The following is a 26,940-nucleotide window of genomic DNA, read 5'->3' as shown; positions in this document are numbered from 1 at the left end:
TCCCTTTATGGCCACCATGTACCCATCCTCTGATAGCTACTTCCAGCAGGATAATGCACCATGTCACAAAGCTCGAATCATTTCAAATTGGTTTCTTGAACATGACAATGAGTTCACTGTACTAAAATGGCCCCCACAGTCACCAGATCTCAACCCAATAGAGCATCTTTGGGATGTGGTGGAACGGGAGCTTCGTGCCCTGGATGTGCATCCCACAAATCTCCATCAACTGCAAGATGCTATCCTATCAATATGGGCCAACATTTCTAAAGAATGCTTTCAGCACCTTGTTGAATCAATGCCACGTATAATTAAGGCAGTTCTGAAGGCGAAAGGGGGTCAAACACAGTATTAGTATGGTGTTCCTAATAATCCTTTAGGTGAGTGTATATTACTTATCTAAATGCAAAATGTATCTTTCTCTGAAACAACTTACACTATTCTATCATACAGTAGTATGTAACACTCACTTTATGATCCAAAAAATTGATGGATAAAATCAAATCCCTCTTTACATTTTATTCTCATTTAATACCCTAATTTCAGTGCAATTTATTTCTTCTAATAGTATTGTTTTGATAGATTAGCAACACGCTAAGGTCAAAATCTATTGGAATCCCTCGTCGAGTATCATTAAACGTACTGTTTAAACAATATTTCTGTGCTTTGTATTTTATTGCACATAATATCATGATGTTAGCTTAGCAACATGCTAAAGTCAAACTATTGGAATCTCTTGTGAGTCGAGTCTCATTAAAAATGTACTATTTTTCCCAATATTTGTGTGTACTATGATTTTTATCATGTTGTTACCTTATCAAAATGCTAATGTCAAACTCTATTGGAAACCAAGTCAAGTCTCATTAAATGTCTACTGTTTTTACCCAATATTTTTGTGAAATGTGTTCTTATCCATTTTGTTACCTTAGCAAAGTATTAACATCAATCTGTATTTAAATCTACTGAAAGTTTAACATACTGTGCACTATTTGTATGAAAAACTGAGTTTCTTCATTTATGGTATGTTTAAAATCAGTCAAGAGGTTCCATTTTAGTTAGGATGCTGACTTAGAATGCAGCTGCAAATAAAAGCAATAAACAGCAAGCGAGAAAGTTTATAGAACAAAGCTAGAGAGACAGAGGAATTTTGGTCTTTTATGTCTTTGAGGACAGTGACTCAGAGACTTTTGGACAAAAAAGACGGACGCTGATATGGAAAGAAAAAAACTGCTTTTTATTTTATCAAACCTCTCAAAACTGACACATCTAACAAATGCTGTCATAAATATCTGAGCTTTAGTCCATATCTCCAGAGCTGGAGGAAGATGAAGACAGAGATTAAGCTGTGCCGCCTGCGTCACTCTGACGCTGCTGAGAATACATACACAATGAGCGCGTGTCACACTCTACAGTCACTGATGCTCTAAACAGACTCTGAACAATCAGCCAGAACCAACTGAGCTCTGGATGGTCACAATAGATGGTGTGATTTAGTGGAAATGTTGCTAAGTATGAAATGGACACCAGCACTGCTCTGCTCTGGAAAACACAGGGTCTTTTGCAAGAATAGATGTCTAGTTAAATAACATTAAGTAAACTTTTAATACAAGTTAAAAAAAAAAAAAAAAAAGACCATTTCCCACTCTCTCTCTGACCTTTGGACGTTTTGTCACCATAAGTCTTCTATATGTTAATGACATCTGTTATGATGGGCAGTCATATTTTATTAACATTTCTAAATAGGCCATTTTTGCAGTTTCGTTTCAATAAATGGTCTGGGTGAACTAGGAAGGAAACTTTGAGCTGTAAACGTTTAGAGTATGTTCAGAGTTGAAAATAATTTGAAGATATGGCACCTTAAAAATTATCAAAATTATTATCAAGTGGGTGACATAATGCCAAACCTGGAAAGTTGGGATGGTCTACACACATACCTGATTAACAAGCTTCAGCAGAGAGATTAGGCTGGTATTGAGCTGTTAAGAGACAGTCAGAGTTTGAGATGTTCATAGTTTGAGTGAGAGAACAGGTGGTACTTACTTGACTGGGCCGTCCGAGCCTCGATGGGCTGTGCATACACCCCAAGTCCCATCTCAGAGCGAGCAGCCAGAGAAAACTTGTAGAGTGTGTCTGGCTTTAAGGCTTCAACAGTGTAAGAACCAGCCGGGTTAAAGGTCACCTGGTGCTATGAAGCATAAAAGATCAAGACACACAGAATTGCTGTGTTCAGAATGGAACTCTACTGCATACTGCACAGTAACTATATACTGTCTATTTAACTGTATATATTTTTTATTATTATTTGAATTAAAATAAATATACAGTTGTTCATTGATGTTCATTTGTGATCGTGCATAATTTATAAACTACTGTTCACATACAGTACACAACTTGCAAAGTATTAAATGTATTAATATATATACAGAAATTGACAATAACTAAGATTAATAAATGCTATGCTATAAGTATTATACATTTTTAGTTCATGTTTACAATTGCATTAACTAATCTAAATGGTAAAATTTTATTTTTTAAGGGTCCACAATAATTCTAATTGTGCAAGAAGAAGAAAGTAAATAATAATTAACTAAATGCATAGTAAGGCTATCTTAGCCATAATTTACAAACTATTAAACATCTTACAGTACTTTTGTGGAGAAACTAATGTTATTAATGCTCAAGAATCCAAAGTTTACTAAGCAATAATAAGCCAGTAACTAAGAATTATTGATATTGGCTTTACAACGCTGTTACAATTAAATTATTAATCTTTTCTATTAAAATCATCTTGACCCCATTTTCTAAAGTGAATGTTTAACCTACTCAAGTTATTGGATTATTTGCATTTATAAGGTGTTATTCAAGTTCCCCTTCTGTCGCTCTCTCCACGTTGTGTCAGAGAAGCGACACTAGGGGTCTCTCTTGAGCGCCGATATTCACCTCTGAACTATGAAAAAAGGCCAATGAGAGTTGGCAACCAGTATTTGCATGTCCCTACCCGGACATACAGGTATTTAAGCAGCGCAAATACGGGAGTTCATCAGAAAATTTCTTCGGAGCCGATGGTCGTGTTTGCAGACTGCTGCGTTTTACACACCGAGTTCCTGCTATCCTCTGCTGCATGCTGTTGGATTCTACGGCGCACAACAGCGGCTTTCTCCTGTTTGCACGGCTGTGCACTTTCTGCCCCTGAGCGCATCGACAGTTGCAGATAAGAAAGAGCTCTCACGAGTTCTTTCATTCATAAAAGAGTGATTTTATTTAAAAGAGTAATTTCCTCTAAAAGAGCAAAAAAACACAGCGGCGTTGAACGTCCTTTTAAGGACTGCGTTTGTGGATGCGTTTGTGGATGGTTCATGTTCTCATTGCGAGAACATGACCATGACAACGTTGCGGTCGCGGATATGACCATGACAACTGAGGCTGCGTTTGTGGATGGTTCATGTTCTCATTGCGAGAACATGACCACGACAACATTGCGGTCGCGGCTCGCTTACAACCGTAAGCAAGCCACTCCAGCCGCCCCCCGCGTCGCTCCTTCTTCCCACGGGATTGAGGACGATGCGGCTGGCGATGGAGGCGATTCGGGGATGGCAGCGGGTGCAGCTCCGCCGGGTACGCCCCCTCGGACCACCCACGCCCCGGCACGCTCGTTGACTCCCGTCCCCGCTCGAGGTGGCGGCGACTCGCCTCACAGCCAGTCTGCCTACCCTCTTGCGATGGAAGCAGATGAGTTCACCGCGACATCGGAGGGCGTGGGCTCTGATGCTGAGGGCTCCTCTGGGCTGCCGCCTTCGGGCTTGCACGCCCAGGAGGAGGCCGACGCACAGATGTCCGATATGCTTTCCCGGGCAGCGTGGGCCTGGATTGGAACCCTCCATCCTCCCCAAAGCCATCACGGCTGGACGATTGGTTCTTGGCGTGGGGCGCCGCTCACAGCCTCGCCCCCCCCGGTTCCTTTCTTCCCGGAGGTGCATGATGAGCTGACGTCTTCGTGGAGAGCACCCCTCTCCACTCGTCGCACCGCCACCTGCTCATCCCCCCTGCCACCCTTGACGGCAGAGCGCGCCATGGGTACACGGAGATCCCCCAGGTGGATAGAGCTGTTGCGCTCCACTTATGTCCCGGAAGCACTACCACCTGGCGGGGCCGCCCTGTACTCCCTTCCCGGTCCTGTAGAGCAACATCCTCGCTCACTGCGAAGGCCTACAGCGCCATCGGATGCGCCGCTTCCGCCCTGCATGCCATGCAACATGCACGGGGGTGGCCCTGATCCCGACACGCTGCAGGAACTGCGCTCAGCGACCGACCTCGCCCTGAGAGCGACGAAGGTCACAGCGCAGGCACTCGGGCAGGCGATGGCCACTCTGGTGGTCCAGGAACGTCAGCAATGGCTGGACTTGGTTGAGATGCGTGAAGCTGACAAGACTCGCTTCCTCAACACCCCTGTCTCCCAGTTCGGCCTCTTCGGCGACACCGTTGAGGACTTTGCCCAGCAGTTCTTCCTGGTGAAGAAGCAGACGGAGGCCATTTCGCACATCACGCTGCGCCGCAAGCTTGCCGCCACGGCCCAGGCCCCACCTGCTCGCCGAGGGCGTCCTCCCGTGGCCAGAAGACCTTCTGCTCTGCCCCAACCTGGGCCCAGCTCTCAGCCCGGGCGTCGAGCAAACCGCAGGAAGCGTACGCCCCCTGCCTCACGGACCCCTTCGAGGACCCGGAAGGCTCCCAAGCGTCCCTGAGACAGCGGACCCAGAGGACGAGAAGTTAGCTCTGGAGGTGGTAAGACCGCTCCGTCCCCCGGTGGAGGGCCGGGAGGAGAATCTTTTGTTTTTTCATTTGCCAAATTTGGTACCCAAATTCTCAATAAAAGAGCTATTTCCTTTACCTCTGGGTCACATGGCCCGCAAATGCCGTTCTCACGGAACTTTGCTTTCAGGCCCCAACGGTCTCGGCGCCCAGGATGTGGTGCTTCCGCCCTCAGCCCCACGACTGTTCCCCGGCCGGCCGGTTCAGACAACTCCAGAGGACGCCAGCATCAGACCTCCTCCTCAGTCATGAACCCGCCCCCTGCCGGGTGCGCGGAACAAGGTAAGTGCTTTGAGTTTATTCTCAGCACCAGGGCCTCGGGACGCCACAGCGCCTCCCGACGCCGCGTTACCTGTTCCGCGACCGCTGCGAGCCCCGCCGGGTACGTCCAAAATACTCGTCCCCTTGGTGCCCCTAGCACGGAGCTTAGAGGCATGGCTTTCACTGCCCAGCTCGTCACGGTGGCTGCACCGGACCATCCAACTCGGTTACGCAATTCATTTTGCAGGACTCCGCCCCCTTCGTGGGCGTTCGTTCCTCCGCAGTGCACGGCAAACATGCCCACTCCCTGCGCGAGGAAATCGCCTCCCTTCTAATCAAGGACGCGATAGAGCCTGTCCCTCCGACCGAAACGAAGAAGGGTTTCTACAGCCCTTACTTCGTTGTACCCAAGAAAGGCGGCGGCATACGACCGATCTTGGACCTGCGAGTTTTCAATCGGACCTTGTCCAAACTCCCGTTCAAAATGCTTACCCAGAAACAAATTCTATCTGGCGTCCGGCATCTAGATTGGTTCGCAGCGGTAGACCTGAAGGACGCGTACTTCCACATCTCAATTCGCCCTTGACATCGACCCTTTCTACGGTTCGCGTTCGACGGCCAGGCGTATCAGTACAAGGTCCTCCCCTTCGGCCTGTCTCTGTCCCCTTGCGTCTTCACGAAGGTTGCAGAGGCGGCTCTTGCCCCGCTACGAGGAGCAGGCATACGCATACTCAATTACCTCGACGACTGGCTCATTTTGGCCTCCTCGCAGGAATTACTATGCACACACAGAGACCAGGTGCTCGAGCACCTCGGCCGTTTAGGGTTTCAGGTCAACTGGGAAAAGAGCAAGCTCACCCCGGTCCAGAGCATCTCTTTTCTCGGTTTGGAGTTAGACTCAGTCTCAATGACAGCACGTCTCTCCAACGAGCGTGCTCAGTCAGTGCTGGAATGCCTCGCTTCTTTCGAACCAGGCACCGTGGTCCCTTTGAAATGTTTCCAACGGCTCCTGGGGCATATGGCATCCTCCGCGATGGCCGCGCCACTGGGGTTGATGCATATGAGACCACTTCAGCATTGGCTCCAGACTCGAGTCCCGAGACGAGCGTGGCACCACGGCACGCACGTCGTGGAAGTTACCCCCGCCTGCCGCCAAACCTTCAAACCCTGGACAGACCTCTGCTTTCTACGGGCAGGAGTACCATTGCAGCAGGTGTCCCGTCGCGTTGTGGTTACAACCGATGCCTCCAAATTGGGTTGGGGCGCCGTGTGCAACGGGCGCGCAGCCGCAGGCCGGTGGAACCGAGGCCCGCTGCACTGGCACATCAACTGCCTAGAGCTGCTGGCCGTTTTTCCTTGCCCTGAAGAAATTTCTTCCGTTGATTCGTGGCAAGCATGTCCTGGTCAGGACAGACAGCACCACGGTGGTGGCCTACATAAACCGCCAAGTTGGCGTACACTCCCTCCACATGTCACAGCTCGCCCGTCGTCTCCTCCTTTGGAGTCAGCAGCGACTGGAGTCACTGCACGCCACTCACATCCCCGGCAACCTCAATGTGATAGCGGACGCGCTGTCAAGACAAAACTTGATTTGGGACAGGTTCAGCAAGGCCCAGGTAGACCTGTTTGCCTCCCGGGAAACCTCCAACTGTCCGCTCTGGTATGCCCTCACAGATGCTCCCCTTGCGACAGATGCTCTGGCGCACAGATGGCCCGCGGGGCTGCGCAAGTACTTTTCCCCCAGTGAGCCTTCTTGCACAGGTGCTATGCAAGGTCAGGGAGGACAAGGAGCAAGTCACTCTGGTGGCCCCCTACTGGCCCAACCGGACGTGGTTTTTGGATCTTACGCTCCTCATGACAGCCCCTCCCTGGCGAATTCCCCTGAGGAAGGACCTTCTTTCTCAGGGACGGGGCACGCTCTGGCATCCGCATCCAGACCTCTGGAATCTCCACGTCTGGTCCCTGGACGGGACGCGGAGGATCTAGCCGCCTACCTTCGGCCGTCATAGACACTATTAACCAAGCCAGAGCCCCTTCGACCAGGCATCTTTACACCCTGAAGTGGCGTCTGTTCGCGGACTGGTGTTCTTCCCGAGCCGAAGACCCGCAGAAGTGCGCAGTTAGGTCAGTGCTCGTGTTTCTTCAGGAGAGCCTGGAGAGGAGGCTGTCCCCTCCACCCTCAAGGTGTATGTTGCGCTATCGCGCCCACCACGCTACACGGTAGACGGCAAGTCTCTTGGTAAGCACGACTTAATCGCCAGGTTCCTAAAAGGTGCCAGGAGGATGACTCCTCCCGCCTAACCTGTTTCCCTCCTGGGATCTCTCGGTCATCCTTATGGGACTCCGGAGACCCCCCTTCGAGCCGCTTGACTCAGTTGGACTCAGGGCCCTCTCTCTCAAGACCACCCTGCTAATCGCGCTCGCTTCCATCAAGAGGGTCGGGGACCTGCATACGTTCTCTGTTAGCGACGCTTGCCTGGAGTTCGGTCCGGCGGACACTTTCGTGATCCTAAGACCGCGACCGGGCTACGTGCCCAAGGTTCCTACCACACCCTTCAGGGATCAGGTGGTGAACCTGCAAGCGCTGCCCTGGGAGGAAGCAGACCCAGCCCTTTCACTGCTGTGTCCAGTACGTGCCTTACGTATTTATCTGGACCGCACACAGAGGACCAGACGCTCTGAGCAGCTCTTCGTCTGCTTTGGGGGACAGCAGAAATGGAATGCTGTCTCCAAGCAGAGACTCGCCCACTGGGTTGTCGACGCCATTTCCCTGGCTTATCACACCCAGGCCATGCCCCCCCTTTGCGGGTCCGAGCCCACTCCACCAGGAGTGTTGTGTCCTCGTGGGCACTGGCTAGGGGCACTGCCCTAGCAGACATTTGTAGAGCAGCGGGCTGGGCAACACCTTAACACTTTTGCGAGATTCTACAATCTCCAAGTTGAGTCAGTATCGTCCCGTGTTCTCTCAGGTACCGAGCCCGTAGAACTCGGTGGCACGTCCACGATCTGACCGGGTGAATCGCTTGCACCCAGCACCCTTCCCCCTAACCAGAGGAAACAGTGCGCCTTCATTCCCAGGAGATCCCAGGTTTGGGACACTGGTTGACTCCTCCCTAGCCCTCGTGGGTCTCAGTTCTGCGGAGGAACTCGCCGACCCAAACCACTGCGGGTACCGCAAGCTACCCTGTACTGGTATAGGTGCCCCACAGGTAAGGCCTCCTGTTCGGACTCCCCCTGTGTGTAAATCCACGGTTCTGTTCCCTCACGAGTTGACTCCGTGTTTCCCTTAGGCAGTTACAGCTGCCTCGGTTGCCGTGCTGTATGCTTCCACCCTCTGCGAGGCTGGATCTACCACCAAGACTACTTTTCCGCGATAAGACCTAAGTATAGGCCATGCGATGTATTTGCCACTCAAAATTTGCCTCCCTCCCGGATAGGTGTGGCCTCCGCGAGGGTCTTCTCCGCCCTAATAAGGGCTAAGACCCCCTTCCCTCAATCGCGTAAGGGCCCTGGCCGTAGTTGCTCTATGCGAGAAACATAGAGAGAAAAGAGGCCCAGCCAGGCTGGCCCATTCCCATATTGGCGGCCATCACCTTGTTCCCCTCCAGGGTAACGATAAGGAATCCTGATGGCTTAAATGGGGCATTGGGGAAGGGTACGTGCAGCCTGATACAGTTGGTCGTTCTGCACGTAGGAATACCTGCTCGCTCCTGTATCAGCAGATCACGCATCACGGCTCAGCGCATGGCTCTTTTTAAGTGGACCCCTAGTGTCGCTTCTCTGACACAACGTGGAGAGCGCGACAGAAGGGGAACGTCTAGGTTACGTATGTAACCTCCGTTCCCCGATAGAGGGAACGAGACGTTGTGTCTCCCCTGCCACGTCGCTGAGCCGAGCCCCTGTTGTGGCCGGACCATTTCCGGCTCCTTAGAAAAATCCTGAATGAACGTATTTGCGCCGCTTAAATACCCGTATGTCCAGGGGCGGGACATGCAAATACTGGTTGCCAACTCTCATTGGCCTTTTTTCATAGTTCAGAGGTGAATATCGGCGCTCAAGAGAGACCCCTAGTGTCGCTTCTCTGACACAACGTCTCGTTCCCTCCATCGGGGAACGGAGGTTACATACGTAACCCAGACGTTTTTTTTTAATCTTTATAAAGACAGTAATTATTACTAATTAGTATTGGTTTTAGTAAATTGTGACTAATTAATTGCTAAAATGTTAAAATAAAGACAGTTAGACTCCCTGTTCGAAAATGACACATTTGCTTACACAAGTTATGAATTAGTTTGACATAGCTTAGGTGTTTACAGCATTTGCAGTAAACGAATAAAATTAGTTTTATTGTAACTGAAACGTGCAAAATAAACCAATACCTTGAGTAGGTTAATTTTACACTTTAGAATAGGGGGTCAAAATGGCTAAGATAGCCTTAGTCTATATTCAGTTAAGTATTTATTACTTTCTTATTAATGCTTAACTAGTGCATACTTGGGGTATTTTTTAGTAGAATTAATACATGTTTCAAAAAGCAGTATGCTACATTGTTGTCAGTTGAGTTCATTATGATGCATTGATATTATTTCCGGTTCATTCATTACACTAGAAATGGAAGGGAAGAAAAATACATTGTGTTATGAGGTATAGTATCTTAAGCAGTGTGCTTCTGGCCAACATAGTAAACAAGGTACTCATTGCATACAGAAAATTTGCATACCAACATTTTGCATACATACTGCAGACTTCAAAAAGAGAAACAGTAGTATGGTAGTAAGCTCTTACGCACAAGTACACCCACCCATATTGCAGTTTCAGTAGATATTTTTGCTGTTTTCTGATAGATTTTCTACCTTGTTTTCAGAGTTGGCCTCCCAGTATATGAGCTCATATGTGGTGATCTGATCTTGGACAGGCCACAGCCATGACAGCATGATCTGAGTGTCAAGTTCTACCTCTGCTTCAAAACCAGTTGGTTGGGCCGGGACTGTGGACAGAAATGCAGTTATGTTTTACCATTTATTTACAGTTCCCCTCAAGTTCACACAGGTGTCCTGGCAGAGTAACCACAAGTATAGTTCATCACATTAATTATGAACACGTTCCACTAATGTCTCCATATTTTATATATCAACCCAACAAAGTTTAAAATGTTTAGCATATTAAGTGTGGCTTAGGTGTCCAAATACTTTTTGTGGCCACTGCACTTATCCATAAAATCACACAGCTCACCTCCTTGCTGTGTTTTAACCTGCAGTAAGTCTGATGGTGGGCCGTCTCCCACAGAAGTGAAGGCCAGCACGAGGAGACCGTATGTGATGTTTGGGACCAGGCCGGATATGGTGGTCAGGCTACTATCCTCTGTGTTGTGTTTCTGCCAGGTGCTGAGCAGCAAGTGAAGATCAGATGTGTAGTACACTCGATATCCACGTATCTGTCCGTTGGGCTCCTCTGGAGGTTCCCACTGGACCAACATGGTAGTGGCGCTCAGCATCCGTGCCTGAACCCGTAAGGGAGGAGAAGAGGGGGCCTGTTCACTGGTCCGTGTCTCCACCGTACTGCTGGGTGGACCGCGCCCAATGTTATTGACTGCCATGATGCAGAATTCGTACTCCGAGTAAGGGCTCAAGCCGCCAATGCTGTAGCGTGTGGAGGCCACTCCGTCAACCTCCTGTAAACCATTGTCTGAGACTTTGGCCCTGTACTGAATAACATAGTATGATACGGGTTCAGGGTTACCGGAATCCCAAGTTAGAGTCACGCTGGTGGCGGTGGTTTCAGTGACGATCAAAGAGGTGGGAGGACGGGGCAAAGCTTAGAAAGGGCAAGGAGACAAAAAGACAAACAAACTTATATGTGACTTTGGAGCAATTTGAGTCAAATGTTTCCCTCCATTTTTCAAATCAAATCAAATCACTTTGTCATTTTTGGATATCAGTTAATGTTTACTAGTGAAAATTGTGTTTGATCTTCAACTTTGTCAAAGAATATAATACTTTCAATAGTGGAAAATGTTATTTTCTGGCATGCTAACATTTGCTAACTAAAGGCAAATAAATGATATATATATATATATATATATATATATATATATATATATATATATATATATATATATATGCAACATATTTCCTTTTTTGCAGGGCATTTATGTGGTAATGACCTGGCATTTGACATTTCCAAACTGCGGATAAAATGTAGGAAAATGTGTTTTTCCTTAATGGTAATAGCTGTTATTACCATTATTCTGTCTCTGTATCTTTTACAAGTACGGTCAGGTCGCCCTGTTTTCAAAGGCGAGCAGAAAAGTGCCAAAATTTTAATAAAATTGTTTCTGAAAATGACTCTTAACAACTTCAATGGTATATGCGATTGGGCAGCTGTCAGAGTCCAAACAGATCAGCTTGAATGAGCGGCAGCGGTGTGGAAAAGGATAGAAAAATACACCAAAACCTGTGATCGCCATCAATTTCCAGAACATATGATATTAACCTCAGCTAACATGATAGTGCTTGACAAAAAATGGTAGAGCAGAGCAGAGAAAAAAAGAAAAGAGGCACCGTAATGCCAGATATACTCAACACTGTGCAGAAATTATTTGCTTTGCTTTAATCAATGCTAATTAACTCACTTTGACTGAATTGAGCTCTAATTTGCTTTGAATCAAGCACTAGATTCTATATATAAACACTTTCCTGGACACATCAATAAACACTTGCTGTTTTCACCACAAGTTCAGAATAGCACAGATTAGTATACATTTACAAAGAATGTAAACTAGATTTTTACATTAGCAAGCACCACTATAAAGATAACAAGAAAGCTATAGAGTGCAGTCGGCTTGTGGATTTGACAGAACAATGGTACTGAGAGTATGCTCTCTCTCATGCTAACATTAAACATGATACATTTGGGATAATTAAATGCTTTAATTGAAATCTATATTTTGATACAGGCTTAAAAATAATCCTTAATGATGATTTGGAGCTCAGAGAGTTTGTTCACTCTGTTGAGGCAGAAAAAGAGGAGGAGAGTGATCTCATCATCGCATTTCAGCGCTGATGAAACATTGATGAGGTGACAGCATGCACTGTCTGTATGGGATTCCCCAGTGTGTTATTGATGAGACTTCTCTCTCAAAATGTATAGGCTTAGTGACCAATCTGATAAGATTTGTATTATTATTATTATTATTATTATTATTATTATTATATATATATTTGTAAGTAATTATTATTACTTACTCATTTTTATTATAGTATTACTGTCTAGATAATCACACACTTTAAATACACAACTGATATCAGACTGTTCACTGTAGAGGGATGGATCAGTTAAAAGAGAAATTAAAAAGAACTTCATCGTTTAAACCAATGCTTCTGAGCAGCCACAAGTGTATACTGTTTTGTACTGTACTTAGTAGAGACTTTTTTTTTATATAGCTATTTTAAGTATACATGTTTGTGTTGACCACACTAAATGTTTTAATTAATATTTTAACTCTGACACATTACTTATTTTGCAACTGCAAATTTAAGCTGCACAATTGGCTCTGTGAAAGCAATGTCTGATTAACAAACAAACTGTTCTTTTGAGTTGGTCTATTTCAATTATTTGGCATAACAACTCTTTTTTTAGGGAAACAAACCCCAGAACAGTTCTTGAATTAACAACTCATTGGTGTTACTCATTTACTCATTGAATTGGTTATAACAATTCCTGAGTTTACAACTCTCTCACTCAATCTGTCAGACCAGTTCTTGGTTTTATAACTCACTTACTAACTCACTGGATTGGTCAGTAAAACGTCCATAAATCAACAACTCATTTACTCACTGAATCGGTTGGAACGATTCCTGAGTAAATTATATGTTCTCTAACTAAATTTTTCCAAATTAATAACTCACTGAATTGTTCGAAACAGTTCTTAAGTTAATAACTCACTACACACTCACTGAATCAATGAATAAGCCACATATACTAATGAAGACTCGCCACCATTCAAATAGGTTGCCATTCATTATGCTATTTACTTGTACTTTTGATATATTTAAGTGCAATTTCAGTTACTTTAAAACTTTTACTTTCTCACATGGCTATTTTAGTGACTATTTTAAATTTTTTACTATACTCAAATATGACTATTAGGTACTTTAACTCTGCAAGCAACTCTATCCATTTAATAAAGTCACATCTGGAGCTTAAAAGTACAAGTATAAAGTATGTCATGGTATGGGTTCCTGTGTAAGATCTGAGGTTAAAGGTCTCTTACCTTTGACTGTGATCTGAGCTGTGGTGTCGATCATGCCCAGAGAGGAAATAGCCACACAAGTATAGTTCGCCGACTGGTGAATATTGGTGAGCTCCAACACGTTTCGCCCAATCGGCTTCTCCTCTTCCTTGGTTAGTTCTACATCTCCTCTCATCCACTTGACGTAGGGCATTGGGGCACCCACCGCCACACAGGTGAGGTTAACACTGCCACCCGGCATCACCTCGTGGTTGGTGGGCGGGATTGAGAAACGTGGCGGAACTCGCCGGACTGTTGGAGGAGTGCAGCTAATGTTAACAACATACAGATTAAAGAAAGCTTCTTAAAGTTTATAAGCTGAGTCAGGCAGAGCTCTGGGATCTTTGTGCAAGTTATTGTGACTGTTTTGTAAATATAAGAGTTATAAGATATGAATTAGCCTTCTGAACATCTCACTGTAATGCAAAACTAACAAAATGAAGTGCTAAGAGACCTAATTTACAAAACATGCTATATATTAATATTTTTTTTCTTTTTACTTGTCACAATGTCTTTAAGCCTGACAGACACTTGGGAACTCAGAAAGGAGGAAGACAGGTAAATGCAATTTCACAGATCTGAAATCAATTTCATACATATAGGCAGGCCCACACCTCCTGCCCCTTTTTTTTTCTTTAATAAAATATTTTATCTAAATGTATAATGCTTCCAGCCATTAATGCCACTTTAAAACATGTCAAAAATCCATTCCACAGGATTCTACAGATTTTCGACCAAAATAAGTATGAAAAATAATCGTGCTTTATGTACTAAACTAAAGTAGATGAAGAACAGCATCGTACTGTGGTAGAATTGTATGACTGTCACTTCAAAGGTCTTTATTTTGTGTTCTGTTGAAGCCAAACCATCCTGTTTCAGTTATCCAGTGAATGCACATCAGATGCACTGTGTTTCAGTTAATAAATGCCATTTTCTCACAGACTTCATGGGCACAGATGAACAAGTCTCACTTCCAAATCTGAACATTATCTGCTCATTTCCTTGTCATTACCTGCTCTTTTCCAGACAGAGGAAATGATTGTTGATAAATCAGGAAAGTATGGGGCTGAGTGAATAAATTTGCTCATTTTTGGAAAGTAGAGTGCTAGCTATTCAAATAACTCTTAACAATATGTTCCAGTCATCTGTCTCTTTCTTAAATGTGCTATTTGGATACACATTTCTGCATTGTCAGCAGCATCTAACTGTGTGTTCAGAGCAACGAGTCGGCCATGTTGCGTCATTAATCTTTAACAATCTGTATGGTAAAAAAATAAATAAATAAAATAAACTGCATACTCAGAAACTGTCCATAACACTAGGCTATTTCTAAACCGGATGTGACCAAGGCTGGGGAAAATAAATTAATCTGTTACAAATTGCGATTCTTGAGCCAAATGATTTTAAAGTCGTCTCCCTGATGAAAAATAGATTTTTTTTATTTAATAAAAAAAACTTTTGTTATCTTAAGCTACAATGAATAGATAAATATAGGAAGCTATATTTGTGCAGAGTTCCACATTAACAAGGTTTTCTCACCAAGACGTTTTGTCTCATTAATTCTTTACATTTAGTACTTTAATGCACCGCTGCTACAGCCATCAAGTGCCGTTTATTCACTGTTGGATGTCAAAATCCTCTGCTGTGATCAATGTTCCTGTTATTATGCATAATCCAAAAGTTTATTTGAGATGTTATTATGAGAGTATTATTCAGGAGTCATTCTGCAGATTATGTCTGACACTGCTTCAATAAATAGTTTACGCATACATTGTACACATTGTTAAAATTCAAAAATTATATATTTAAATTAAAGTGTTGCTCAATGGCATATTTCTGTTCTTAGTTCTGCTGCTAATGTTTTGTTTAGTAACCTGTTTTTGCTTTGGTACCGAAAATGGTATCGAGTACTGTGAAATTTCAATGGTATTGGTACCGATTACTGAAATTTTGGTACCGTGACAACACTAGAGTGGATGATGTTACCCATGGACATGAGGGATGATTACAAAATGATGTTGAGAGTTTTGCTCAGTTAGATGTTGTTAAGAAAGTTTGAGTAGTCTCTGCTGGCTACTAAAGACAGACCGGCATGAGTGAATGATGCTAGTAGCTGCAGTGGTGAGGTTAGAGAATGGAACTGACTTTAGTTACTGATCTCATGAGAAGTATTGCTGCTATTGAGTGTTAACAGAGTAATGAAAGCATGCAGTTAGACGTGCAGACAAACAGATGCATGTGATTTGGAGAGAGAGAGAGAGAGAGAGATATTACAGTTGTAGACTTCTGATTGGGAGTTTTTTTGCAGAATTTGGAGGTAGCTGGCACGTACACACACACACACACACACACACACAAAGATATTTGCAAGCACTTCAATAGCCATACAAGCATGAAGCAGAGAAGCACATTGGTTACATCAGCAAAAGTCAACAGAGCATGCATGTGTGACCAAAAGACTAAAAGAACCAATAAATAATAATTAAAAAAGAAAAAAAAAAAAAAGAAAATCCAAACAAATAAAATAAAATAACATACAAAGTAGTGCAAATAATCAAATTTCAGCTTTAATCTGATAAATGAAAAAAGCATGATTAGATTTCTCTCTGAAGCAATCTGTGATCAGAGAGTGATTCCACAGCAAGCGAAGCAAAACAAGTGTTGAAGCTGCCAATATTTCAGCTTTCAGGGCTAGAGACTACATTTAAACGATTTCTGGAGCTTCCGGGTTCTTGTAATATGTTGTACATTTTCTGGTCTAATGTAGAAAACTAGTTAACATTTAAGCAGTACTTTACATACTTAACCCATTCAAACAAAGGCCCTATTAAAATACTGAAGAGTTAACAAGCCAAAAAGAAAAGGCCAAAATGAAAACTACATTACACATATTGTGGTAGTTTATTGCACACTGTGTGGAGCTAAAATAGAGTTAAATGTTCTCCCAAACAGATTTTTAATTTTTTTCAGTTTTCAAGGTTAATGCTCAATCAAAGTTTTTATCAACAAAACCTAACTCCCTATCCAGAACCTTAAAAGGAAAATTCCAGGTTCAATACAAGTTAAGCTCAATCGACAGCATTTGTGACATAATATTGATTACCACTAAAATGTATTTTGGCCATGTACACACTACAAAGATTTGGGAGTGACAACCACATTTAAATGTGGGAGTGAATCCCCTAAATTATCATTCCATGTGTGTACAGAATACAGGACTGACTCCCGCAATTACGATGATGGACAAGTGTAGCAATAGCAATGCTGGAGAGATGTATTATCCTCTGACAATGTTTAGTTAAAGGGCACCTATTATGGAATTTTGAAAATTACCTTTCATGTAGTGTGTAACATAGATTTAAGTGAACAAAAACATCCTGCAAAGTTTTATATATGAAAGTTCACCGTAAAAAAAGCTATTGTCTCTCAAAAGTAGGAGTCGACTCCGAGTCAATTTAATGAATCGTTTTTCCAATGAGTCATTTTCCTTTTCGTTGTGACGTCAAGACGAAAAATTATCAAATTGGCCGCGCCCACTCTTTGCACGCGCAGACACCAGGGAAAACTTGAAAACATCATGTCGACAACAAGACGCTGTGTTCTGAAGTGCATATCAAAAGCGACCTTTTTTTCACTGCCCAGGGACGAGCATGTGAAGAATCAGTGGCTAGAGTTTATATTTACAACTATACCACACAAGTATAGCTGTTACGATCCCCTGTTGTCTGCCCTGTGTTCTCTGTTTCTCTAGTCACGTTCATGTCACATTTCTTTGTAGTCTGCCCCGTGTTTTCTGTTTCACACTCGCCAGTCACGTTCCATGTCACTCTTCCTTGTTGTCCGTCCCGTGTTTTCTGTTTCACCGAACACGCTCCCTGTCATGTCTTCCTTGTTGTCCGCCTGTGTTTCACTGTCTCTGTTAAAACTACACTTCCCTTCTTTCTCACTCCTCATCAACGCTGTCACAGCGTTATTGTCCGCACCTGTCACTTATTTTGTTATCACTGTGTCTGTCTATTTAAACCCTGTCGTTTCCTCTCTCCGTTGTCGATCGTTACCGTTTCATGTTCATGCATATGCCTATGTGTCATCTCCATTCGTGTTTACTCCAGGTTTTCCAGCCCTTCGTGGATGTTCCGTCTACTCGTGTTCAGCATTATGTTAGTTAGTGTCTGAGTTTACTTTCCCCTCATTGACTTTTTATTTGTTCCAGTGTTTGTTTGTTTTTGTGTAATAATAAATCCGCATTTGGATCCGCACCCCCGTCTGCCTTTCCCTTATTTCCACGCATCATTACAATAGCCCGAACCTTGTGCTGTGTTCGTGTCATTTTAATGACGATTGCTTTACGAACATGAATGCTTTCAAGTGTGGATTCGCGAGCCGGTTGATACTGAAGGAAGGTTCAGTACCAAGTTTATTTGGACCAGCTTCCTCCTCCGAATCACAACCTGTAAGTATTATTAATAATTGTTGCTTTTATGTGTTTTTTAGCATGCTTAATAAGTATTTGTGTGTGTTGTGTAAGTTACGCTCAGCGTAGCTTCTAGGTCTCCAATGTCAATTTTTTTGAAATATGTGAAATGTTTGTCGATATTATTGGAGTTGTCATAAAGAATAGAGCAATAACTTGTAGTAATGCAGTGCTTTACCAATATGTTTATGCGTTGGGCTAACGCAAACAATAACTGACTGGGTGTTTACCACTGAACTTTGGGCTATGATCGCTAACATAAATCAACACAAATTCCTTCTCTGATTTAGATTTTTTTACTACAAAGCGGTGATAGGCGTTCCGTTTCCGACAATCTCTGCACAGAGTATACCAATCACAACTGACTGGGTCATCTGACCAATCACCGCAGATTAGCATCACGCAAAGGAGGGGTTTGGAAAAATGAGTCGTTGAACGAATCATTTGGAGTCGGTGAGCAAATCAGGTAAACATAAATGCATATTATAAGACAACAAAAGTGTTTTTTGTCATTGCATGCATGTAAAACTGTTGTTGGGGACTCCGAAAACAATATTAGGAACATTTTAAATGCCATAATAGGTGCCCTTTAATTGCCATGGACAATATCGCCATGTTTTGGTCATGCATGTTTAAGCGGCTGTTGTTAAACAGCGTGTGTGCTCTGGACTTAAATGTACAGGTTACCCCCAAGACTACAGGGATGATGAGAGAAACTACAATAGAGAGAGACAGACTGTAATATATGAATGAAGACCTCTGTAAGTGTGATTTACACCATGAGAATATGGACACATCTCACACGTGCTATTAATCACATCATTAACAACTAGTTGTTCAGTTCGGTTCCATACACACTGTGTGGAATTCTTTTTAAATGCAGTTGTCACTACTTGAATTTTTCGAGAGTCAATTCGGTTGTAGAATGCAGTTGTCAAGCTGGTATTGTTCTGAACTGTGTGTGTATAACTGAAATAATATATAATGAATAAATAATATATGTAAATAATACTGTTAAAGTAAGGGTGCTTTCACACTGGCAGTTTAGTTAGAAACAGAGCACGGTTCCCATGAACATTTGGTAATGAGAAAGCTGTCATGAGGACCGGGTTGCGCACCAGGGTACCGAACCCGAGACTACCTGTAGTAGGACTCGGGTGCGCACTCATTCAGGAAGTAAAGTAACATGCGCATGCGTTTTAGCCGATGACGACACCGTTAGTTTTGACAACACACGAGGATCCACACATTCCAGAAAATCCCAAAAAAGTAATGACTCCACAATGACATACAAGTACAATCATCACCATAAAAACTGCCTGTCTGTCTGTCTGTCTATCTATCTTATAAATACTATATATAAATAATATTATAGGATATAAATATAGGGTATAATAGGAGATGACAGTGGCGATAACGTGAGTAAGCGTGCAGTGTAAACAAAGATGCATATTAATTCCTTGCAATCAGCGGTCTCCTCAAATTTATTTGTTAGCGAGCAGCTGCAAGCTGCCTTCTCCTGGACATCTGATGAGTTACGGCATGAAGGGCACATATACCCAGTTGCTGTTCACTCTGCTGTGCATAAAGGCACCAAAATAACAAAAAGTATGATGAGTCGTGTTGTGTTCACCATGCGTGTTTGTGATGATGTAAGATGAATGCTAATGTGGTTCGATAGAATCAGGTGAGTGTGAAACCAGACCAACGCTGCGTGGGGCACCGAGAACAATCGCACTTGGAATCGGACCGCAGCAAACGTGCCCAGTGTGAAAGCCCCCTAAGAGTTTCTATGACACCAGGTTGTTTAAATTGCTGTTTAAAACAAATTGCAAGAAAGGTAGTCTCGCTGATGTAAGAGACATGAAATAAAATCACAAATAATACAAACTATGTGTACAAAAAAAATAAAAACCTTCACAACTTAAGCATGTTCTTTCTAAACTTTTACCATAGTGGAATATTTACTATCAGAACTTTAGTTGGATACCTAAAGGGTTATTTTCTCCAGAACTTCATGTGGCATTTGACATATGTGAGGTATCTCTCTCATGCCACAAACATTTTAAAAAGACTATTTTAAGAGACCATTTAGCATTTGTTTCCATCGTGACATTATTTTTTGTGATTTAAGCACATTCCATTTCACATTACTGTAATGTGCAAATACAATGTAATTTCCCATTGTATGATATGATATACGGCTACTTTATATAAGTATAAGATTTTATTTATATAGTAAAGTACATTTGTATTTATACATCATGGTATTATGTGTTTTACTGAATCTGATTTACTGTATGTTGATTAAAACCAATCAATCAATCATATTAATTAATAAATATAATTGTAATTGTAATTTTTATTGTTGTGTTGCATAATGAAAATGGGATTTATATTTACATTGTATATAGTTCCATTGTGCTTAATTATGATGAAAATAATCCTAATGGTCCTAAAACAGGCATTATTTTCTTTATGAAAATAAAATGTTTTTTTTATTATTTATTATTATTATTATTTAATTATTTTAGGGTCAAATATGATTTGTACAATTCATTGTGAAATTCACCCACCAAGTTCTTGAGGAGTGTTAAAAGGTTCTCCGATAGTATTAATTCTATTGTAAAATAGAAACTCTCTGGCAGTAAAAAGCCTTTTTGGCTTTTACTGGAACCTTTATTTTAAAGAGCATTTATTTAGAGTGAGCACTGAAAGACCAATGTTCACTGACTGAATGTTGTTTTATTTTTCTAAACAGGTTTCCACATTCCAAAGAAAAAAGCTAATTTATCAGCGTCACCCGATGTTCTTGTCTAAATTAAACAGCTTGTTTCTTGTGAAGAGGACATTGTGTAACTCATCTGTGGAAAACAGATGCCTGGGCTCAACCATATTGGTTTTCTTTTGAGGGATAATGCCGCTCTTTAAAACAACAAAAAACAAAAACATTGGGAGGAAAAACCTCCTTTGCTTTCTGCCATCTTATTTGCTCTCTTGACGTCCAAAGTCTTCACCAAATGGCTGATCCCAGAATAAACAAATCAAAGCTGCTTTAGCCGGCTTAAACACTTAAGAACTCAAAAGGATTTCTGACAGTTAACTGGGATGATAACAGAACAGCTCCTCTGAAGCAGGAGCAGAATAGGAAGGGGATTGTTGCTCTTTTGTAGCAACAAATTAGAACTGGTATACAAACAGTTCTCATCCACTAAGCTAAGGGTAGATTCCTCTATTTGTTAACTGACAAATGTTGACTTAGAGATTATTATGCTGCTCTGCTCTGTTTTCATAATCACCAGACTACACTGAATAAAATATCCAAATTCCTCCTAAAACAGGAGCATTCATGAAAGAAGAACTCCATGTCCTCTCTAAGGATCTAACTAAAATATGAGAAAGCTAAAAAGAGGGCATTTTCACACTAGAGCTAGAGTCCATGTGATATCATAGTTTAGTTCATTTGATTGGTTTAAAAGTTTCTTCAGATTGTTGAACATGGATGCGCACTAACAAACTGCACAGAGTCTTGGGCACGATTAATTTGTGATACAGTCCAATTCACAATTGGTATGAAAGAAATGTGGACTAATTTGTAGAAGTTATCCACTACTGATGACATAATCTGCTTATTAGTATAATGCATTTCTCATTGCTGCTTGTCAACTCGTACATTTCCTCCTCGCTACAGTAGTAAACAGCTGCTGCTAGTACTCACAATGGAGCGATTAGAGAATACAAAAAAATCTATGAAAGGAAACACACTAGAGTCTGTATAAAAGCAATCCAGCCTAATTTGCGGAAGTGAACAGCTATTTGTATATTAGTATAAAACATTTCTCATTGCAGAAATTGCTTTTAATGAGGAGCTTGCAGTCTTTGCATCTCTTGCAATACATCCACAATACAAATAAGCACTAGTTACCATTTTTGGTGGAATTTGGTTTTAATTTTTAGAGAGTATATCAAGAATTGTGTTTATTTATTTAATTACCACATTTTCCTTGCTTTAAGCATAATTCTAACTAAATGTAAAAAATCTCACATTCTCTCACATTTTCTTCTGCAGAAAACAAATGAAGATTTTTAAAAGTATATTTCAGCTATGTAGGTCCTCGCAATGCAAGTGAATCACTAAGGAGATTGCTGTCAAGATTTATAGTGAAAAAGGAATTACATTTTGGTCTGTTCTCACCCAAAACTTATTGGATCACTTCAGAAGATTTTGATTAAACCACTGGAGTCTTATGGATTCCTTTTATGCTGACTTTTTGTGATATTTTGACCTTCAGAGCTCTGGCCACCACTCACTTGCATTGTATAAACCTACAGAACTGAAATATTCTTCTAAAAATCTTAATTTGTGATCTGCAGAATGAAGAAAGTCATACACATTTGGGATGGCACGAGGGTGTTTAAATGAATATACATTCCTGTTTACTGAGTTACATTATTAACAACTAAAAATACAACTTGTTTTTGGCACCACTCTGTGGACATTTCACCCGGAAACTGGAGTTCATGTGTGCCGATACTTTCAACAACACTTCCAGCTTTGGAAACTGGGGCCAGTGATTTTAATTTTGGTAAGCACATTCCAATTTCAGCTGAAGAACTTGCAACCTACTGTCGCAGAATTCATAGTGAGAGCAGTCTGACAAAAAAAAAAAATGTAAGACAACAAAATGTCCTGAGACATGCAACATTGATGTAAAGGTCCAAGCTGAAATGTAATGCAGCAACACAGTCAGCAGCATGCATGAGTTTGTACAGCAGTGACAGGCAGGTGGTGAGGACTGTGTCAGAGATTCAGGTAGAGTAGAGCTTCAGAGAGACTGGCACATAACAGGGCAGGAGTTGCCAGCAGGGGGACGGACGCAGACTCCATCCGTTTCCCCCCTTACGAGGTGAGATAGTGAAAAGAACGCACCTTCCCGCTGGTCTGAGAGTGAGGAGTGGATTGATTTTGGATGACAGGGTGCGATGAAGATGGAGGAAGGGAAACAAAGAGAAGAGGAGGAGGAGGAAGAAACACAGAGAGTAAAACAGGCAATATTCTGCTTATCCATAAACAGACATGAGATGAGACAATGACAGAAAGCACCAATAAACATGTGAAACACACACACACACACACACACACACACACACTGTAAGATTTATATATACTCTGTGTAAACGTCCTGTATTATAAATAAAGATGTCTTTCATTACTGCTTAAGTCTGAGATTGATTCAGTACACAGAAAACAGTGTCCAGAAACACGCACAAACACAAATTCATATAGGAATAATTAATCCAAAAATTTAAATTCTGTCATTATTTGCTCATCATCATGTTTTTATAAACCCTTATGCTGTTATTTAGTTTTGTTTCTTTTTTTTTCTCTCTGTGGAACTAAAAAGTCCTTAATACTAGAGTTGATGTAATGCGGCTAAATGGTACAATGCTTAGAAATTCAGTGAAAATGCCATCTTGTGAGGTATTAATGTAAAACATAGTTAGTTATGTCTAAAGTGAACACAAACTGCAGGACAAAAATTTGTATTTCTATAAAAATATTTGAATAAGTGTACAGTAAATAGAACCTAATAAACCTGTTGCTTTCTAGTACAGTAAATGTTGTTAATATTAATCAAATATATATAACAAAAAAATGAGGAAACTGCTCTTTGCTGGGTAACTTCAGTAGCTTTAAAACACATTAACGTTTTAATGTTGATTACTGGTAATGACTAGTTATTTGAGTAGTTTTATATTACATTTCATTAATTTTATTTCAATTTCTGAATATTTACTAAAATATTTAATACTGCTGTTAAAGCATTGTTTTGCTTTCTGATTTGTTCTATTTGTTTACTTGTTCTTAATTAATTACTTGTCTTGAATAATTTAATAACTTGAAACGATGTTTAGTAAAACTAGTTTTGTTGTGGTATCAAAATTAGTATTGAGAATCATACAATTTCTTTAATATGAATCCGAATCGAATTGCAAGCTTGTGAATCTGAATAAAATCTGGAAATTTATATTGATTCCCAGCCTTATATCCAACCATAGCTATGTGTAAGAAACAGACCAGAAGTAAAGTTGTTATTCAGTAAAAAACTCCCTCATATTGGAACTTGCACCAAAAGAAAAAATAGCAATGCCACTGATTTCAAACATGGCACAATGTGTTGACACACCATATTGGAATCTGAACATGCACATAAATAAAATTTCAGAGCTTCTGTAAAGTGAAAATGATCAGAATATTATTATTAAAATGTCTTTTTGTTTTTACTGTCAAGCTATTATATGGCTTCAGAAGACTCGGAATATAGAGCCCAAGTTATATTGACTTTCATGGAGCATTTATGGTGTGGTTCTTATGATTACCAGATTGTAACAAATAAAATGTCCTCGTAAACCACCTAAACCCGCCCACACACACACACACAAAGACAAACAAGCCTAAACAAGAATGAGGCAGGACCCTCAACAGTATTTGAGTGTCTCAGTGTGGTAAGGCACATGGAAATGAGAGTGAATGTACACATATTTCACATAACAGCAGGATAAGCAATTATGGATTGATCGCTCCCTGTGATACAAAGAGATACTGCACACGTACAAACAGACCTAGTTATAAAGGTGATCTCAAAGACAAAAGACAAAGAAACTAGAGTAAAAGAGAGAGTTAAAGGAAATGCACTAAACACACACATGCCCACAAACGCTGTTCAAAAGAGATGTGTTAAATGTGTGTGTCAGTGAAGTTTACAAACCTCTAGAGAGTTTAGATTATAAACACCATCACACAGCATCAAAATATATCCTACTTAATAGGGCTGAGAGAAATATGATATTTCCAAAAGACCATGTTCCACTCAAGTATGAGTGCGCCAAAACGGATAAAGAGTAGCGAAGTTCGATTTGGGTCAAAACACAGATTGAACACCACTGCATAGCATTTTACATGCTTTCAAGTGTCAAAAATATACATTATGTACATAGGTAAATATTGCTATTTATTACTATGCATTGTTAAAGTGGATCGCATAATGCTTTTGCTTTTAGCTAAATTGCCAAACCCTACTAAATAGAATAATACAGGGAAAGATATACATACACACACGTACGCAGTGTTAAATTTCAAAGAGAGTCTATGTTAAATGTGAAGACACATCAAATCTCAATTTTGGAATAGAAAAGAAATAAAGGTGTGACCCAACCAGTAAACAAATCATGGACTAACAACATTTATATCAAACACACACAAAAAGAAGGAAGAAAAAGCAGATACTCATACATATATATTAAATGTAATTCATCAAAAAACACATCCTGATAGTGTGTGTGTTTGGTCTGTATAAAGATCAAAGGACTCCAGAGAGAATACAGATGATATGATATTTACGATGTATCATTTATATGAGTTTCTCACTGAGACTCTCTGATTGGTCGAAGGCTTGAGGAAGAAGGACAAAAGACTTTATGGAAAAAGATATGCATCTAGTCTCATTTCCTGAGATTTTATATAACAAATACATTTGTACACACAAACAAACACAAAATTCACAGAAAACACACCACAGGTCTTCATCTCTATAGATGTACATACACAACTCTTATTAAGATCGAACAAAATCCTTAAATTCATCCATAGAGAGAGCATAAAGTCATGGCACAGGCTTGAGATTTACCAACACCTTTCTTGAGATCTTTTAAAGCCAGGAGTTGAAGAGTCTTTGAACACCTGGCAGTCAGAGGTACAGTAGATGTTAAAAGAGTGGCGTTCTGGTTTTTCTTTGAAACAGGAGTGGTTTCTGAATCAGCTGTATTAGATCCGAACATTAAAGCGGGAATTTCCACAGCTCTCCTTCACAACGGGATTCTCCAATCCTGCCTGCAAGACTCAACATGGCCATTTCTTGATACCTTGACAATGCTTCAATCATTTTCAATTTTCATGTTCAGAGAGTCACTCACTCACACACACACACACACACACACACACACACACACAAAAACACCAACCAACCAGGACTGCATGTTTTATTTTTGCTTTTTTTATTTTTTTAATAGTTATGGAAAGGTTCTTTTATGGAAATTTCACAACAAAGATATGCAGTAATTTTAAAGTAGTGATAGCCTCTTATATTGGCCAATATTTGTAAATTTTTTTAATATTGGCATTAACTGATAACCATGTCTGCTTGACTGATAAAATGAAGTGCAGCCCTTGACCCCTGATCAGTTTCAAAATTTACTGATAGATTTGTCTATGGATAATAAACAATTTGTGCTTTACATTTTTTATTTTTTATTTTGAGTAGGCCATGTGAAATATTGTTCATATCAATAAGCACTGTTGTCAATACATTTTATTATACGTACTGTATAAGGGTGTTTCTTCAACATCCGGCAATTTTGTGATCCAGGGTTTGATTTTTAGTAAAACAAACATATTTTCTTAGAATTTATTTTTGACACTTTTCAAATGCCTTTTAGAGAATTTACTGTTTTAGCCTTGTCCCAGACCAAGACTTTATAAAAATAATTTTTTTAAATATAAAATTATTAAGTTTAAAAAAAGAGTGAAATAAATTTAAAGCATTTCAAAGTGTATAGGCATTTCTAACAATAAATAATAATAATAATAATAATAATAATAATAATAATAATAATAAAAAGACTTTCAGTCCTACAGTAGTGGCATCACTTGTGAGAAGTATATTTCAATTGGGTATCCATCCATCCATCCATCTTCAACCGCTTATCCGAAGTCGGTCGCGGGGGCAGTAGATCCAGCAGGGAGCCCCAAACTTCGCTATACCAAGCCACATTAACCAGCTCTGACTGGGGGACCCTGAGGCGTTCCCAGGCCAGTGTGGAGATGTAATCTCTCCACCTAGTCCTGGGTCTTCCCTGAGGCCGCCTCCCAGCTAGACATGCCTGAAACACCTCCCTAGGGAGACGCCCAGGGGGCATCCTTACCAGATGCCCAAACCACCTCAACTGGCTCCTTTCGACGCAAAGGAGCAGCGGCTCTACTCCGAGCTCCTCACAGATGAATGAGCTCCTCACCCTATCTCTAAGGGAGAAGCCCGCTACAATTCTGAGG

At 41.3% G+C, this 26,940-nt stretch overlaps 1 protein-coding gene across 4 annotated transcripts in view; it reads right to left on the bottom strand.

Moving 5' to 3' along the window:
* The window catches only part of LOC127653876 (receptor-type tyrosine-protein phosphatase F-like), a 440,914-nt gene that overhangs the window by 150,896 nt on the left and 263,078 nt on the right, over nucleotides 1-26,940 (bottom strand). For all 4 annotated transcript variants that reach the window (XM_052140683.1, XM_052140684.1, XM_052140685.1 and 1 more), the window contains exons 7-10: nucleotides 13,340-13,609; nucleotides 10,300-10,881; nucleotides 9,921-10,054; nucleotides 2,041-2,185 (exon numbers count right to left, since the gene is read on the bottom strand). In XM_052140683.1, coding sequence (XP_051996643.1) covers nucleotides 2,041-2,185; nucleotides 9,921-10,054; nucleotides 10,300-10,881; nucleotides 13,340-13,609 — 1,131 coding nt within the window. The remainder of the gene's footprint in view (nucleotides 1-2,040; nucleotides 2,186-9,920; nucleotides 10,055-10,299; nucleotides 10,882-13,339; nucleotides 13,610-26,940) is intronic.

This window comes from Xyrauchen texanus, chromosome 13, assembly GCF_025860055.1.
Source record: "Xyrauchen texanus isolate HMW12.3.18 chromosome 13, RBS_HiC_50CHRs, whole genome shotgun sequence".
Classification (NCBI taxonomy): domain Eukaryota; kingdom Metazoa; phylum Chordata; class Actinopteri; order Cypriniformes; family Catostomidae; genus Xyrauchen; species Xyrauchen texanus.
The sequence above is the reverse complement of the archived record's forward strand: the minus strand, read 5'-3'. Positions and strand labels throughout refer to the sequence as shown.